The sequence below is a fragment of the Crotalus tigris genome, unplaced genomic scaffold (genome assembly GCF_016545835.1).
Source record: "Crotalus tigris isolate CLP2741 ecotype Arizona unplaced genomic scaffold, ASM1654583v1 scf7180000018183.1131761, whole genome shotgun sequence".
NCBI lineage: Eukaryota > Metazoa > Chordata > Lepidosauria > Squamata > Viperidae > Crotalus > Crotalus tigris.
This window is the reverse complement of record NW_024096870.1, coordinates 127069-143404: the sequence shown is the minus strand read 5'-3', so window position 1 is coordinate 143404 and position 16336 is coordinate 127069. Positions and strand designations below refer to the sequence as shown.

The following is a 16336-nucleotide window of genomic DNA, read 5'->3' as shown; positions in this document are numbered from 1 at the left end:
CTGCCCATTCCCCCCAGGCTGCGTCCACCCTCTCTAAACCTTCCCTACTTCCCTCCTCTTTCTCTCCTCCCCTCCTACTCTCTTCCCCTCCCCATCTCCACTAACCATCCTACTTCCTCCCTACTCCTTCCTCCCCTCTCATCCCTCTCACACACATGAACGCAGCAGCATCTATCTAATCTTGACAAATATAAATCACTGGGACCTGACACATTACATCCCAGAGTTCTGAAGGAGCTGGCAGATGTTATCTCAGAACTATTGTACCGTATCTTTCAAAGATTCTGGAACCTGGAGGAATTATCTGAAGATTGGAAAAAAGCTGATGTGGTTCCCATCTTCAAAAAACAACAACAACAAAAAAAAAAACAGGCCCAAGAAACTAAGACCAATCCGCCTAACATCAATACCTGGGAAGATCCTGAAAAACATAATCAAAAAACAGATCTGCAAATACCTAGAAACAAATAAAATTATAACTAAAAGCCAGCATGGGTTTGTTAGAATTAGATCATGCCAATTTTATTCTTTGATTAGTAGACCAGCGAAATGTTGTGGACATAGTATACTTAGATGTCAGAAAGGCATTCGACAAAGTAGACCGCAACCTACTTCTCTGTAAGGTAGAAAAATGTGGAATAGACAGCATCACTACCAGATAGATTTGTAATTAGTTGACAAATCGTACTCAATGTGTCATCCTTAATGGTACTACATCTACACAGAGAGAAGTAAACAGTGGGGTATCACAAGGTTCCATCTTAGGCCCAGTACTCTGTGAGAGGGACCTTGGAGTTCTAGTAGACGATCACTTAAAGATGAGCCAGCAGTGTGTGGCAGCAGCCAAAAAAGCTAATACAATCCTTGGTTGTATAAACAGAGGGATAGAATCAGATCACATGAAATGTTAATGCTACTTTATAATGACTTGGTAAGGCCACATTTGGAATACTGCATCCAATTTTGGCCACATTACAAAAATGTTGATATTTTGGAAAAAGTGCAAAGAAGAGCAACTAAGATTATTAAAATATATGAAGAACAGTTTCAGGATTTGGATTTGTCTAATCTAGAGAAAAGAAGGACTGGGGGGGTTAGGGGGGACATGATACCAGTATTTCAGAGGTTACCATAAAGAGGAGAGGGTCAACTTATTTTCCAAACCACCAGAGGGCAGGAAAAGAAACAATGGATGGACACTAATCAAGGAGAAAAGAAATCTGGAAATAAGGAGAAATTTCACAACAGCAAGAACAATTAAACACTGGAACAGCTTGCCGTTAGAAGTTGTGGGTGCTTCATCACTGGAGGTTTTTAAGACTGGACAGTCACTTGTCTGAAATAGTATAGAGTTTCCTGGTTGAGCATGCATTGGACTAGAAGACATTGAAGGTCCCTTCTAGCTCTATTCTGATTCTGATTCAATTATTTTTCTAACACTCACTGAATTTGGGAAGGTCTACCTGACCCCCAAAGGTACCCCTAGAAATCTTATTGATTTATAAAGACTATTATTTAACTAGACATTTGTAATTTAACTTTTGAATTTGAGTTTTTGACTGAGCTGCGAAGTTCAATGTGTTATTTTTTTTGCTTGTATAATGTTTCTAATTCAATTATTGTGAACCAATACATCAATAGGGTGCTTACTGAATGGATGAAGAACAGTTAGTTTTCCAAGGAAAGTTAGAGCAGTGGGTAGGAAAAATACATGGGTGCTCACAAGGGCAAGTAATATCACGAATCATGCAAATTAAATTTTTATAACTCATTTATGCAAATCACATTTTATTATTAAAATTATGTATGAGGGAATCATGGCAAGAAGGACTCATCACTGCTTCTATTGGACGTCTATGAATAACACTGAAGTTTACTTTGAAGCCATTTTTTTTCTGAGCACATCACAATCTGCATTTGCAAGTACCGGTACCATGTTCTAATCACATACTTCTTTGCAAAACATATTATTCTGTATTCTAAGCATGAATTTTTACTAGTCATGGTGGTAGTTGATCCTGTGGATAGTTCTTTTTGCTGTTGTTGTTTTTCATTAATTCCCACTTAAAGATCAGAACAAAAAAAATTTGGTTAAACCCTGAAGTGCTTACAAGCATCAGGTTTCTATACTGAAATAACATTTCAATAATTGCTTGGAATTTAAATAAAATATTTATAAAGCATGAATAAAAGCATTATATTAACATTTCTAAATGCAATTAAATGAACGCTATAATCCATTTAAGTACAATGCAGCTTGCAGCATTATTTTGAAAACACTTTAATAGTGATATTGCATCTAATAGTTTCATTCAGTGTTGATTCTGTTCTGCTCTATTTTAGGAAGTGGAGAGGTTAAGGTCAAGATCTGCCATACTTTAATTTATTCACTATGTTAAGCCAATTGTAACAGAAACTAATGAAAATCTCAGTAGCAATCAAATTATTGCATATATTGAATACTGTAACAATCCAACACATTAGATTATGGCTTACATTGCCATCCTGTACATCTTAAGTAAACCTCTGTGAAATTCTATTTCTTCTGAAGACATATACTGTAGATTCATACTCAAATCTCCTATCAAAGTCAGAACTGACCATTCCTATTGTATTAGCACTCATCATGATTAGAGGAACAACAGAATCTTAAATATTTTCAGTATGAACAATTGAATATGTATGTTTACTCTGGAGAAAAAATAGTTTTATAAGGAGAAAAAACAAAATATCTTAAGTATTTTAAAAAGCTTTATGAAGTCATTTTTCAAAATAGAAGTCATTAGTTCTAGCACTATAGATTATGTTTGGATACTAGTTCATCAGTATAGTTGAATTCATCTGAAATATTACATCTATTGTAGGTCTAATGAACATTCATGCAACAGAAAGCAAGAATGCACTGGAGTAGACATTATCATTTCTACATGCACGTAGAAAAGCTCTGAAGGAAGGCTGCAATGATAACAGAAATTTTGAGCTCAATTCTTCTTTTGAATGCCCACATGGAACATCCTAAATTCCTATTGATATTTCAAGGTTATTTCTCTGTTCAATAGGATTTCAAAAATTATTGCCATAAAAAAAATCTTCCTTGAGACTAACATGACAAATTCTAACAGTAGTAGTTTGACAGTTGAAGATATTCACGCAAAGCAGCTTTCCTTCACTATATCATTTTAGCTGCTTTTATTGTATTTGTTTTTAAGTCAAGTAGGAATGTAACATGCAGTCTGCTTGGCTTTTTAGCATGGAATAGGAAGGCTACTATAGGCAGCTGTCTTGTTAAAAACATACTGTTGGGGAAATCATATGCATGCTTATGTAAAATAAGTCCTACTGGGTTCAGTAGGATCCATTGGCAGAATCAGTTTTACTTAGCCTGACTCCTCTAAATGTGATCAAGCCAGGAATCTCAAACAAAACAAACCCAGTTGTAGTCCATCCTATTTACATGGTGCCAGATTGAAAATGCCTTTTATTGGTTTTTATATAAATGTAAATAAAGTCCACTCTCCCCTGCTAAGTAGGTATTTTTCTAGTATTGTTCTGTCTCTTGTCTAGAATCATTCTAAGAGTAAACATAAAGTTTCCTATGGAAGTTTGTGTACATTTTATATCCCACTGATGCTTAACTAAGGCAGATTATACCAAATAGCAAACACTGCAGAATGATTTACTGTATAGAAATTATGCCATATCTAAATACATGATATAATAAAGTGTGGCTGTCATAACATTGGAACCAGGACCTGTGAAACTTGGATTCAAGATTCAGCTTGACTTTGAACAGGCATGTCAAACTTGCGACGTCATGTGATGTCACGCAACATATCGGGACGGTTTTGCCATTGCCGGCACTGGGGTGGGCACGGCTTCTGGATGACGCATCCGGCCCGCAGGTCAACAGTTTGACATCCCTGACTTTGAAGATCAGTAACTCTTCAGCCAACTTTCATATGACTGTTAAAGAAATGAGGAAGTGACCTATCATGAGCTCCCAAGGCTCTACATGCAATAATTAAAACAAAACATATTACTCAAGATTTGTATAATCCAAATTCTTAGCTTATGCAACATTTGTTTCAGTAGTGTTTACTCCTAAGAAAATGCAAAGAATCCTGTAAAAACCTCAGTATCAATTTTAACACCAAAATAATTGGAATTAGTGGGAAAAAGTTAGAACAGGGGTGTCAAACTGCCGGCCCATGGGCTGGATGCATCATAGCAAAACCGCGCCCACCCCATTGCCGGCAATGGCAAAAAAGTCATGATACACCACAAGTCACGTGACGATGAGAGTTTGACACCCAAGTTAGAATTATAAACATTGAATTTCAGATTAAAAATGTAGTGTATTGAGAACAAACTGTATTGAACAAAGGGACATAAACATGAATAGAACTGTTTAGCCCACTCAAATATAAATTTTTGTTTATCATTAGTTTCAATATTAATCTGTCAACTTGTCAAACTTAATATTTTAATGATACAATATAATTACTCAGCACTCCTCACTGGCTCCATTTTACCACTTATGTTGGAAGAGTTATAGGTAAAGGCAAGTCAAGACTGGGAGACAATGTGCAGTGAGATACATGAGATTTTAGGAATAGAAGTTTAAACTTAGCAGGAAGATATGGTAGGGTACAAATGGGTGATCAAAGTATTTTTCACATCTGGCCATGGTCTATCAAACTGTACCACTGCTATACCCTGACTTCTTTACCAACATATGGGTCAAATGGACTTTCCTTTTGACTGTTTAATTATTTTATTTCTTTGCCATTTGCCACTTATATTTTATGTATTGGAATTTTTTAAAATATTATTTTGCTTTTCTTGTTGCAGCCCAGAATCACATAATGTGAATTGGGTGGCCTTATAAATGCATGTCATAAAAATTAATATTTGAAATTAATTCCCTAAACACAAATCTTGTCCCAGCTGATGAACATTCCTGAAATATATTGCCCTGCAATGTTTGACAATGTAAAAGTGAACTGGCAAACTGTTGTGGCAATCACTTATTTATTTCTGATTGTCTATTCTCTGCTTAGCAACAGAAATTTTGAGCTCAATTGTGGTCGAACGTCAAGGACTATCTATATTGCTTGTCTGCTACTGAAGAAAATAAATCAATTATACAATGTGTAGCAGTTAGTACAGCAATACAAGGAGTTCCCAGTAAAATTATAGTTTAGTTTCTGACCACAAAAATCAAATGGTTTGTTATTATAGACTGTAATATAATAGGTAAGTAGAGACTTCCAGCATTTGATGTAAAAAGTAAAGGTGCTGGCATGATTGAAGAAATACCAAGCATGATTATGCTTCTTGCTATTTCTTCAAAAAAAAACTGCATAGCAGCCACCTGATTTCAGGAAAATATATATGTCTTTGAGGTATAAAGCCATGCTTATCAATACCACTTCCTCCTTAGTTAAATATGATTCTTTTTCTGAATCTTTGTAGACCCTGGACAAGCTCAGAAAACAAATGCAGCATTAAGAAATGCTCAGATTCAGAATGTATGATCACATCTCAAAAATACCTTTTTTGCATCCCATCCAAGGAGCTGCATACCCTAATAATGAATCTATTTAAAATAAAAAAAGGTTGGTTCCTTAATGCCACAACTGAGCATTAAGGCTCAACAATGTCATTTAAATCATGATTCAGAGTAGGCATGGCACAGAAGGCAAATCATGCTTGGAGTTTTCAAACAAGCCTACATCAGTTTTAAATGCATACAGACTTTACACACAATAAAAGAAAATTCAGATGAAAAAACAAGTATTGTCTTTATCATTACCTTTATCATACAACATAAAGGACAAATGGTGCAACCAAGAGCATCTGAGGTCATTCAGATCTGAGATAAAATATTCAAAATCATACAAACACATCAAGGAATATTATAGCTAAATGTACTTATTCTTGATCAACCACTTTCATTATAAAATCTGTATGTATTTAAAAAGCATGAGCAACATTCAAATGAGTGAAGTGTGTTTAGAAAAACAAAAGTATTTCTATTATTTAGTTCAAAGTTCTTCCTTTCCAAAATGATAATCCTCTGCAGCTGCAATGCAGCTGCAACAATCAATGAATTCAGACATCATACAAAACTACTTAGCATGAAACGGTTTGCAAACCAATATTTCTCAGCCTTATACACAAACAGGTATTAATTTAGTCAAGGGACAAATCTCTAGAATGGTAGTGTGGCCTTACATAATCTTTAAATTTTGCTTAGGAAATTATTAAGGATTTTAAAAAATATACCTGAGAAAATATAAGAGCTCTAATGCATAAAGGCCTTAAAATATTCTTTGGATATAATTCTGATTTCAATAAATGAAATGGAGATTTACTATTAAAGCTTACACAAATGTCAGATATTATTCAGATATAGGCACAGGAACATTAACAGTATTTAATTAAAATACTTTCATCATGGAAACCTAATTTATGAGAATAGTATTTTTCCCAAGAAAAATAACATCAGAATACTCTGAATATTAATACAAAGAAAGCTCAGCATATCCAAACCAGTGTTTAGGTTTGTGAGTCTTAATTTTGTTTATTTAGTGAACACTGCTATCCATTTTTAGATCAGATTTGTTCTTGTCATTCTTCACTGAATAGATGAAATAGGTTAAAGTATCCTTTTCATTCACTGGAATAGTCCGAAAATGACATCCAATTATCTGGAGGGGAAAAAAAAGGATTTGTCTATATATTGAAAAAAATATTGACAAGGGTCTAAGAAGTAAGCCATTAAAATAAGAACAATTTATTAATATTTTAAGGAATTCATGCAAAAATGGAAGCATTAAGATACCAGTCTACTTGAAAAGTACATTCAAAATTAAAAACATGCTTTGATTAAGGAATAATAAAAAACTAAGATACCATTAGGCTACCTTAAATGAAATGATGCAATATATTAAAAACTGACTTATCCAAGTAATCTGTAAAAATAAGCTTAACACATTACCAAATATGGATTTCTCTATAATATTTTGGAAAACCTGAGAATTCAACTACTCATAAATGCCATCTTTTTTTAGTTAAAAAAACCCCTTTTCTTAGTTTTATGTAGTTAAGGATCTAATATTGATTAATTTATTTGTATTCCACCTTTATTATATACTATTCTTTTACACAAATTAAAAAAAAACATACACTGAAATTCCAAGGATCCATATTGGGACAATTATACTTTGATAAGGTGACCAAATTTTCAATTTATACCTATAGGACAAGTTTATGATAAACAGAACGAAGAACTGGAGAAGTTTTCTAAATTTTTGAAATGTCCTCAAGATACACAAAAAGTGAGCTTGATTCAATCAACTGTTACTTGATGAAAACCAGAAGTACTGCTTCATATTAGAAGTACTGCCTCATCTGTGCTATTTGATATTACAATTTATCAGTTTTCTTAAGAGGCATGGTGGCTGAGTGGCTTAATGTCACTGTTGATATTCTCTACCAGTGGTTTGAATCCTAGCACCGCGTATGGGGTAAGCTTCTATCATTCACTTCAGCTTCTGTTCACCTAAAAGTTCGAAAGCATGTTCTATGCGAGTAGATAAAATAGGTACCACTTTGGTAAGGGATTGAGCTGGTGCTCTATGCAGGCAGTCAGATTTCCACCCTCTGAACCTTCCCAATTGCAGCGCCTTTTGGTGTGGCAGCTCCGGGGAGGGAGGAAGCCTTGATGACACTGCACGAAGAACCACTTGTCCTTCTTTTTAGTATGAAGCCAGTTTGCCTCTTGTGGCACACCATGGGAAGATTACAAGTATTTCCTACAACAGAACTGTTACCTTGGCAGCCAAACTACTCTGTAATAGTACTGTGGTCTCCTGGCTATAATAATAAATAATAAATACTAATAATACATAATAATAATATATAATAACAACAAAACAACAACAGTAATAATTAGTAGTTTCTTTGATAATGTTGTTAATTGCGAAGTCGTGTCTGACCCATCGCGACCCCATGGACAACGTTCCTCCAGGTCTTCCTGTCCTGTCTTTGATAATACCCCTGGTTAAATTTGGTGATATAATCTATTCTACTAATTTACTTAACCTATTAACCTATTGTAGTATCTTTATTTCTACCAATTCTATATATGCATTATTTTATTTATTTATATCTTCCATTTACATAGCTACCCATATATATCTCCATTATGATATCTAGGTGGATAACAGCATAAAAATATTTTTTAAAAACTAAACAAAAGATAATTGGCAATATACACATAATATAAGCAAGCTTGACCAATTCTGTTTTATTTCTCCTTAATTCGGTTTTAAGGCATCTAAGAATGGACAGCCAATTCAATACTCTCCAAATGTCAGTGGCTAATATCTGCAGCTTTTTTTTTCAAATCTCTTTTCTGATAATTTCGAGGCCTAGGTTTGCTTTTCCACTGTTTCTACGATTCTCATTTTTCACTATTGTAACATTGTAAGCCAACATTTATCAAGGAGTTTTTTTACTATGTCTTCAAGTTGTCTTTCTAGGAGTTAAATCCAATTCAGATTTAATTCAGATTCAATTCAGATATGTATTTATGACAAGTTATAGTTGCTTGTCTCCATGCTTTTTATTTTGCAATTTTACAAGTCTTTTATGAAGACATGTTTTTAACTTAGAATTCACCTTTTAAGTTCTTCATAATCTGCATAGTATTTCATTCAATTTTATGTATAAAACTATTTCTTATATATTAATTTGAGCTTCATTTAAAACTAAACTAAACTAAACTTTAAAACAACACTAAAGGTCTTTTGAAATGGCCAGTCTTGAACTACATTCTAAAGTTCAAAGGAAAGTTATATTATAAGTGAGGATTTTACCCAAAGGACATTTCCTTGCACCTGCACATGATGCATAACTTCCAAAAGTGGAAACTTAGAGGAGAGCCTCTTCTACAGATTTCAACACCCGGGCAGTTACAGAGGAAGAAGATGTGGAACCAATATACGTCAAAACAATAGACTCTTCTCCCACCCAAATCTGCCCAGGTAAACCTGTTAAGTGATCAGATGTTTTTAGTCTCCAACTTTGTTGGAAAACCATGTAGATCTCAACATGAAAGAATAGCAAAGATTTGCAGAAATATACTTGGGGAGAGATATAAGCAATCATCAAAATAAAAAGAAGCCTTCAGAACTAAAACATTTAAAAGCTACAATTCAGAAAAACTATGTATTATGGCATGTTTAATTTTTTGTATTCAAAAGAAAAAATAAAGTTCTACTTACTTCAACAAGTTGTGCTTTATTAAGTCCTGGTCTGGTCTGTAATTTGAAGTGCCTTTTGTATCTTCTTAATGTGTTTACTTGTAGCTGAAACAGATCAACCTAGAAAGAAACATGATTCTTTAACCTACAGTTAATTCTCAACCTATTTTATCTTGCAAATATTGTATGAAATTTTGAGCTATGTACTCATCATTTTGTAATGTGTAGCAAAATAGTGCCACTGTAACTCTTTGATTAAGGATGGTACATATTTTACACCAATGAAAGGTCCCAATTTCTCTCTCCAGAAACTTAAAGTACAGCAAAACATCTATGCTGACCAAAACTTAAAATACAAAACTCTTTAACAATTCTTTATCATATAATCTGAGATGGATAAATGATGTTCTAGATATTATTGAAATACAGCTCTGTTCATCTCAAAAGTCATAATTCATATTTTACTGGCATTTATATTTTCTTACCTCAAATCTTTCATTTTTAAAAGTAAACCTTATATTTGGAGTATTTGACATAGACTGTCTGGAATCACAATTAGGCAAAAATTGGGATGGCTATATAAAACTAATAATACATGATATTTAGCACTAAATGAGATGCAACAAATATACAAGCCACTAGGTTTTTGAACCAAGTACTGTTTTCGTATCACATATGAATTATGCAGATATTAATTCTGAGAAAAAATATGAATCTACCTCTGGAGTATCAATGTCTTGCACTGGTGAATCACCATCATCATCACTGCCTTTTCTCTTTCTTCTGTTTCTGACACTCTGAATTAAGTTTTTGTGGAAATCACAAATATAAAGATGTCTTGCCTGAAAGTTTAAAGAGATAGTTTAACATGCCTCTCTGTAACATTTTCTGTAGTTATAATTCACATGCAAATGATTTTATTAATATATAGTAGTCAAAGCAATGATATTAATCACTAACTCATCTGATTGTACTAGTTCATGTAGAGGAAATTTGGTACATTAATTACTGCAGTATATCATGGCTTAGCAAATGATTTTTAACCCTAATTTAATAGGTAAACTGCAAAGAAAATGAATACTGTTTATGTATATACAAAATGTATAGACAGAAAAATGACAATTGTTCAAAAAAAAAAAAGAAATGTTCAATTCTCAAACAACTTGGCAATTTTATTTTGCTTCTAATATGTTTTAGAATATTAAATTGCAAATAAAATTTCTAACTGTATTCTATGCAAAATAGATACTTTGGATTGAAAACTGAGTAACAAAAAAAAGTTATAAAGTGGTAATGGCCACTTAAGAAAAAAATGTATGGGTAATTTAATGATGCATATACAATACTAGATTTTTTTTTAGCACAGAAACAAGTTGTTTCAGGAAAAAATGCCTACTTCAGTAAAGAACTAAAGAGTTTGGCAATAGATGCAACAAAGTATATTCTATTGGCACTCACAAGCATAGGGATCAATAGGATATTTACCAAAAGAATACTGAAGTGTCTCAAATCTCTCAAGATTAGTTTATATATTCTCTGAAATAATACAAAGGACTTTCAAAAGCTGATTAAATAACATGACTTTATAGCAAGAATATAGAATCTGATAACATGGGTTGACCTCACAAGACCCAGATTCTTAGGTTTTGCTCTTCTAAGGAAGTTCCCACCCTTTCTATTGATATTAGCACCTTAATATATGATTTCCTTCATTCCATGCAAAAGACAATAAGTTGATTTTGTTTTTTGTTATCTACTTCTGTTCAATAGTCATCAGACAATTTCAGTTTGCTTGCTTTCCTATACATTTCAGGATTATTATTTATCACTCACATTTCTCAATTTTCCTTTCCCTTTTTTAGTGGACAATGCAGCGGATGGAGACCAGAATGACAATAGGCAGACCATCCTGGAGTCTTATAGCTACTGTATATATGACAGTCATTTATGTTTTAGGACCTGGGCTTTACTTATTTCTTCCAGAGTGTGCGCCTAATTGTGGATCAACACCATGTTAGTTTGCCTATGGATATGCTGATTAATCCAAAGCAACATGAAAAATGCACTAATTTTCATACAGCACTCCCAGTACGGTATGAAAGCCCCCATAAAGTACTAGAACAGATAAGAATTACACATCTAACTATATTTATTTGTTGTATGGAATCTAACAATGCTTCCTATCAAGAAAGTATTTAGCAGTGTACAATAAAGTAACAATTCTAATTTTCTAGTAAAAATAAATGTTCTAGTTGGGCTATTAACCTACCACGAATCACACTGGAAGAGTTTATTACTACTATATTTGTTTTGGTTTAGGAATAAGTAGCATGCTTAACAAGCAATAAGATCACCCCCCCCCTTTTCAATATGTGAATCTTCATGCGATTTCTCAAATTAACCATTGCATACACTGCCAACATTTAACAATACTCTTTAATTGCATCAGTACCGATAACGAGACATATCCCAGACTTGTTCTTTCCGGTGAAAAAATCACAAGTATCCGCTCTACATTAGGGAGCTAGAAGCTGACAGACGTTTACTGTCTGGATTACGTGCTTAGGAATGTCTTGCACTTAAGGGATTTTTCTGGTTCTTTTGTTTAGCAAGATATGCAGAAGCGACGAATATATTTTGGGGCATTTTGTATTTAAAAAATAAAGGTTTTCTAAGAGCTTGATGGCTGCCAAGAGGAAGACGACAGAATGGCAAAATGGGACGTGCAGCGCTGCAGCACGAGGCGGAGCAGTCAAGTACTGTCCTCTCCAGGGGGAAACAAATACAGTGCTCCATGAAACACATATGCACACCAACAGTCGATAGGAACAGCGACAAACAATACTTGCAATTTCTTGCCTAGAGCCGTTTACACGACTTTATGATAAATTCCACCACCATATTCAAGGGGAAAAGAAGATATAGACAGACAAAAGCATAAAAGAGCAACAAGAGAAGCTACTTCCAACCACTCACAAAGGCCAGTACCTGGCCTTTGGCTCGGCTTTTGCAGCTTCAGCCCACAGCCAAACTACACAGCAAGAACAAACAAAAACAGAAACAAAAAGCTCTGCAACAGCTAACCCTTCAAAAATCTCCAAGGAGGAAGACAAAAACCAGAGAAATCGCCACTGTCTTTTCCAGGTCTAAACCCTTATACGTGCAAATAAATACTTAATACATACCCCTATTATGGACAAAACACAAGTACCACAAAAGCTGGAATGGGCTGTAAGAAAAGGACAATTTTCCTTCATTCAATAAAGCTGTTTTTCCAGAGTGAAAACCAGCCAAATCATGCTAAAATTAAAGAAACTAGAAATGAACACCAGCAAAGCATAAAACGTTTGGCTTATCCGGAAAAGCATCTTTCCCATTCATTCCCTGTAGTCGGTTCGCTTTTGTGCCCTTTACCGTGACCACCACTCCTGAGGGTTATATGGGGCTGGCGATGGCGGCTTTTAAAGGGGTCAAGGGATAACCCCAGGTCAACCAAAGCCAGGAGCCCCGCGCAGATTAAAGACACTTACACTTTTGTCCAGCTCGATCTTCACCTTCTTCTGCGAGATGCTCTTCTGGATCCGCTTGCTGAAGCTAGCGTTGCCCGCAGCTCGGCTACACCTCTCGCCCTCCTCCCGTAAGCAGCATAACTGCCCAGCACCGGGTCCTGCAGACCCAAGGGGACCGGCTGAGCCTGCGGCTGTCGCGGCAGCAGCCGACGAAGTCGCTCCCAGCCCGGCCGTCGGCTGCGGAAGGGGCGGCGGGGGCGGCAGGACTTCCACCGCGGCGGTGGCGTTAGCTACAACGGCCGGGACGGCGGCGGCTTCTCCCCCGCCGCGGGTCACTTCCTCGGGGCCAAAGCCGTTCATTGCCCGCCTGCTTAAGCTGCGGGCTAGCTCCGGTAGGGCTACCCGCTAAAGTGAAGTAATTCAATTGGGCGGCGTTCCTGCTACTGACGCTCCCCGCCCCACTACCGGACACCGCCTCCGTCTCCTTTTGTCAGGAGGAGATCGGAAGACGGCCGCTCGGCCTCTTGCAGTCCTCCTGCAACGGCAAGGGCTTCACTGCAATGTGGGAAAGTGGAGCCGAGTCCGACAGCCCCGAGTCCTGTAGATGAGAGTAGTAAAAAATGCCCGCTGCTCTTGCTCCCAAGACTGACACTGAGGGGAGAACGAGAAACGCCACCCTCCCGCCTCCTTTCTCTCTGTAAAAAGCAAAGCCGCGGCTCCAGAATCTTGCCTCTCCGAAGTAACCAAAATTCGTCTCCTTCCTTAGTAAAGCTGCGCACACCTCAAACTCCCTTTGCTCCTTTCCGCACTCTTTTCAACGTGCTGAATACTTTTCGGTTGTTTCCAGATTGCAATAGCAACAACCTGCCCCAATGCTGTTTTTCTCCTCCACCTTTCCTCATCTTCCTGGGGCTTCACGGGAAAAGTAGTTTTCCCGTCTCGCATTCCATTAAAGGAACGAGGGTACAGACTACAAATCCCAAAATGCATCTCTGGTGTTAAACAGGACTGTATTTACAAAGCGATCGAACCGGCGGCTTAGCGGTGTTTGCTTGGACGCGCGTGCGCAAACCAGTTTACTGGTTGTGGGGAATAGCCTTCGGAAAAGCGCCGAATGCTCTTTTTTCTCCTGTCGACTTACGAGGCGGAAGCAAGAAAACAAGATCTCATTAGACTTATTACACTGGAATGGATATGAAAAGATCTTACGCTGCAATACGTGCATTACCACGTGCCATCCAACTGACGCTTGTTAGAGGACACCTGGTTAGAAGAGGCGGTGCTTCGTGCAGCAGTTGATTTTTGAAATCTGTACTGCCAGTTGGGGAGGGAGAATAGAGCGGTTGCTTCGTCGCCTTTTGCTGCAGTCTGCCTCCTGGAAGCAATAAAGCGCGGACGTTGCAGTTGCTTTTGCTTTTCTCTATGACTGAGCAAATCTCCAACTTGCTGCATTGAAGCACCTTTAAAAGCGTGGCTCTTTAAGCTTGGTGTAGACTTCGCTTAAGACAGTTTTGTGCGAAGCCTTTTCTCGGTTCAAGAGAAGGTAGTCTTGTAGAAAATATTTTAACAAAAGTCAAATTTAATAAAATATTTCCTCCGTACAGGCAAAATACTAATCATTTGGATAAGATCATTAGTCAACTAAATAACTTTAAAGGTAGTTCATAAATTTGAATAATAATTTTATTAACACTTATTTTAATATAGTGCAGTACATACTTTCTAAAATATATTTTAATAGCTATATTAAAGACATGAAATAAGTATGTAGAATGAAAAAAGAAAAACTTAAAACACAATCTTATTGCTGCCTTATTATTCAGTCTTGTGTGACTTTTGGCTATTCTAAAGGCCAAGTCTCTCCACATTTAACGATGTTGCACTGCTTCGAGTTTTTCTATTCTCTGGCTGGTGGCAGCTTTGACGATGTCCAGACACCATGTACTCTGATGGCCTGCTTTCCTTTTATTGCTAACTCTTCCAATCATAATTGATTTCTCCAGTGAATTCCCTCATATAACATGGCCATTGCTGCCTAACAGTGTTAATTTGAAATACTTGTAACCTGGAACTTTAGGCTTCATTATCTGCTTTTCAATAAGGTGATGTTAGCATTTTAGCATGACATCCATGAATTCTTTTAAAACTTGTTTTCTTTTTAGCCAACACATTTATTTTTGTACATGCAAAAACTAGTCTTTTCAGATACTAAACAATAGGGAGCATACCTATTAGATTTGAGCCTTGTTAATAAACTTTAATTTTGCTTGAAATAATAATAACGCTGGAAGGGATTTTGGAGGTCATCTAGTCCAACCCCCTGCCCAGGCAGGAAACCTGTACCAGTGGTTCTCAACTTGTGGGTCGGGACCCCATTTGAGGTTGAATGACCATTTCACGAGGGTCGCCAAACAATGCAGTCTGCCATTTTTTTCCCCCTTTTCCTTGGCTGTGCTACTCTCTTTTATTCTATTGGCTTTTGAAAGCCAATAGAATAGACTCTTTTGAATAGAGTCTAATTCTATTGGCTTTCAAAAGCCAATAGGAATTGTCCAGGCTGTCTCTGCCTTGCTGAGCCTGCCAAAAGTCCCATTCTGCAAACGGTGCTGCACCAGTTGAGTAGTCCTCAACTTATGACTGGTTGAGTAGTCCCCGACTTACGACCGGTTGGGGGTCGTGGCATTAAAAAGGTTGAGAACCACTGCCCTATACCATTTCAGACAAATGGCTGTCCAATCTCTTCTTAAAGACTTCCAGTGTTGGAGCATTCACAGCTTCTGGAGGCATGTTGTTCCACTGATTAATTGTTCTAACTGTCAGGAAGTTTATCCTTAGTTCTAGGTTGCTTCTCTCTTTGGTTAGTTTCCATCCATTGCTTTGTGTGCTGCCTTCAGGTGCTTTGGAGAATAGTTTGACTCCCTCTTCTTTGTGGCAACCCCTGAGATATTGGAACACTGCTATCATGTCCCCCCTCGTCCTTCTCTTCATTAAATTAGATATACCCAATTCCAGCAACTGTTCCCTGTATATTTTAGCCTCTAGTCCCCTAATCATCTTTGTTGCTCTTCTCTGTACTCTTTCTAGAGTCCCAACATCTTTTTTACATCGTGGTGACCAAAACTGGATGCAGTATTCCAAGTGTGGTCTTATCAAGGCATTGTAAAGTGGTACTAACACTTCACGTGATCTTGATTCTATCCCTCTATTAATGCAGCCTAGCACTGTGTTGGCTTTTTTGGCAGCTGCAGCACACTGCTGGCTCATATTTAAGTGATTGTCCACTAGGACTCCGAGATCCCTCTCACAGTTACTACTATTGAGCAAGGTACTTCCTAAAGTATACTGTCCATTTGGTTTTTCTTGCCTAAATATAGAACCTTACTTTTTTCACCATTGAATTTCATTTTGTTAGAAATGAAAATGAATGCCCAATGTTCAAGTCTGTCAAGATCCTTCTGTATCTTAAGCCTATCTTCTGGAGGGTATTGGCTATTCCTGCCAGCTTGGTGTCGTCTGTAAACTTGATGAGTTCCCCAACTATCCCCTCATCCAAAT

The 16336-nt window shown here is 36.6% G+C and overlaps 1 protein-coding gene across 1 annotated transcript; it reads right to left on the bottom strand.

The window, feature by feature from the left end:
- Window positions 1–1350: 1350 nt before the first annotated feature.
- SAP30 (Sin3A associated protein 30) lies at window positions 1351–13707 on the bottom strand. The gene is made up of 4 exons (XM_039348824.1): window positions 12803–13707; window positions 9992–10114; window positions 9294–9392; window positions 1351–6713 (listed from the first exon to the last, which is right to left on the bottom strand). The coding sequence occupies exons 1-4, from the start codon at window positions 13139–13141 to the stop codon at window positions 6591–6593; spliced, it is 684 nt and encodes a 227-aa protein (XP_039204758.1). The 5' UTR covers window positions 13142–13707; the 3' UTR covers window positions 1351–6590.
- Window positions 13708–16336: the final 2629 nt, after the last annotated feature.

Excerpts from the sequence above, each read along its gene's own strand:
- SAP30 (XM_039348824.1), bottom strand. The coding sequence starts at position 13,141 with ATGAACGGCTTTGGCCCCGAGGAAGTGACCCGCGGCGGGGGAGAAGCC. Across the intron at positions 10,115-12,802 it reads AGATCGAGCTGGACAAAAGT|GCAAGACATCTTTATATTTG; the intron begins GTAAGTGTCTTT and ends TTAAACTTTCAG. Across the intron at positions 6,714-9,293 it reads ATAAAGCACAACTTGTTGAA|ATAATTGGATGTCATTTTCG; the intron begins GTAAGTAGAACT and ends TTTCCCCTCCAG.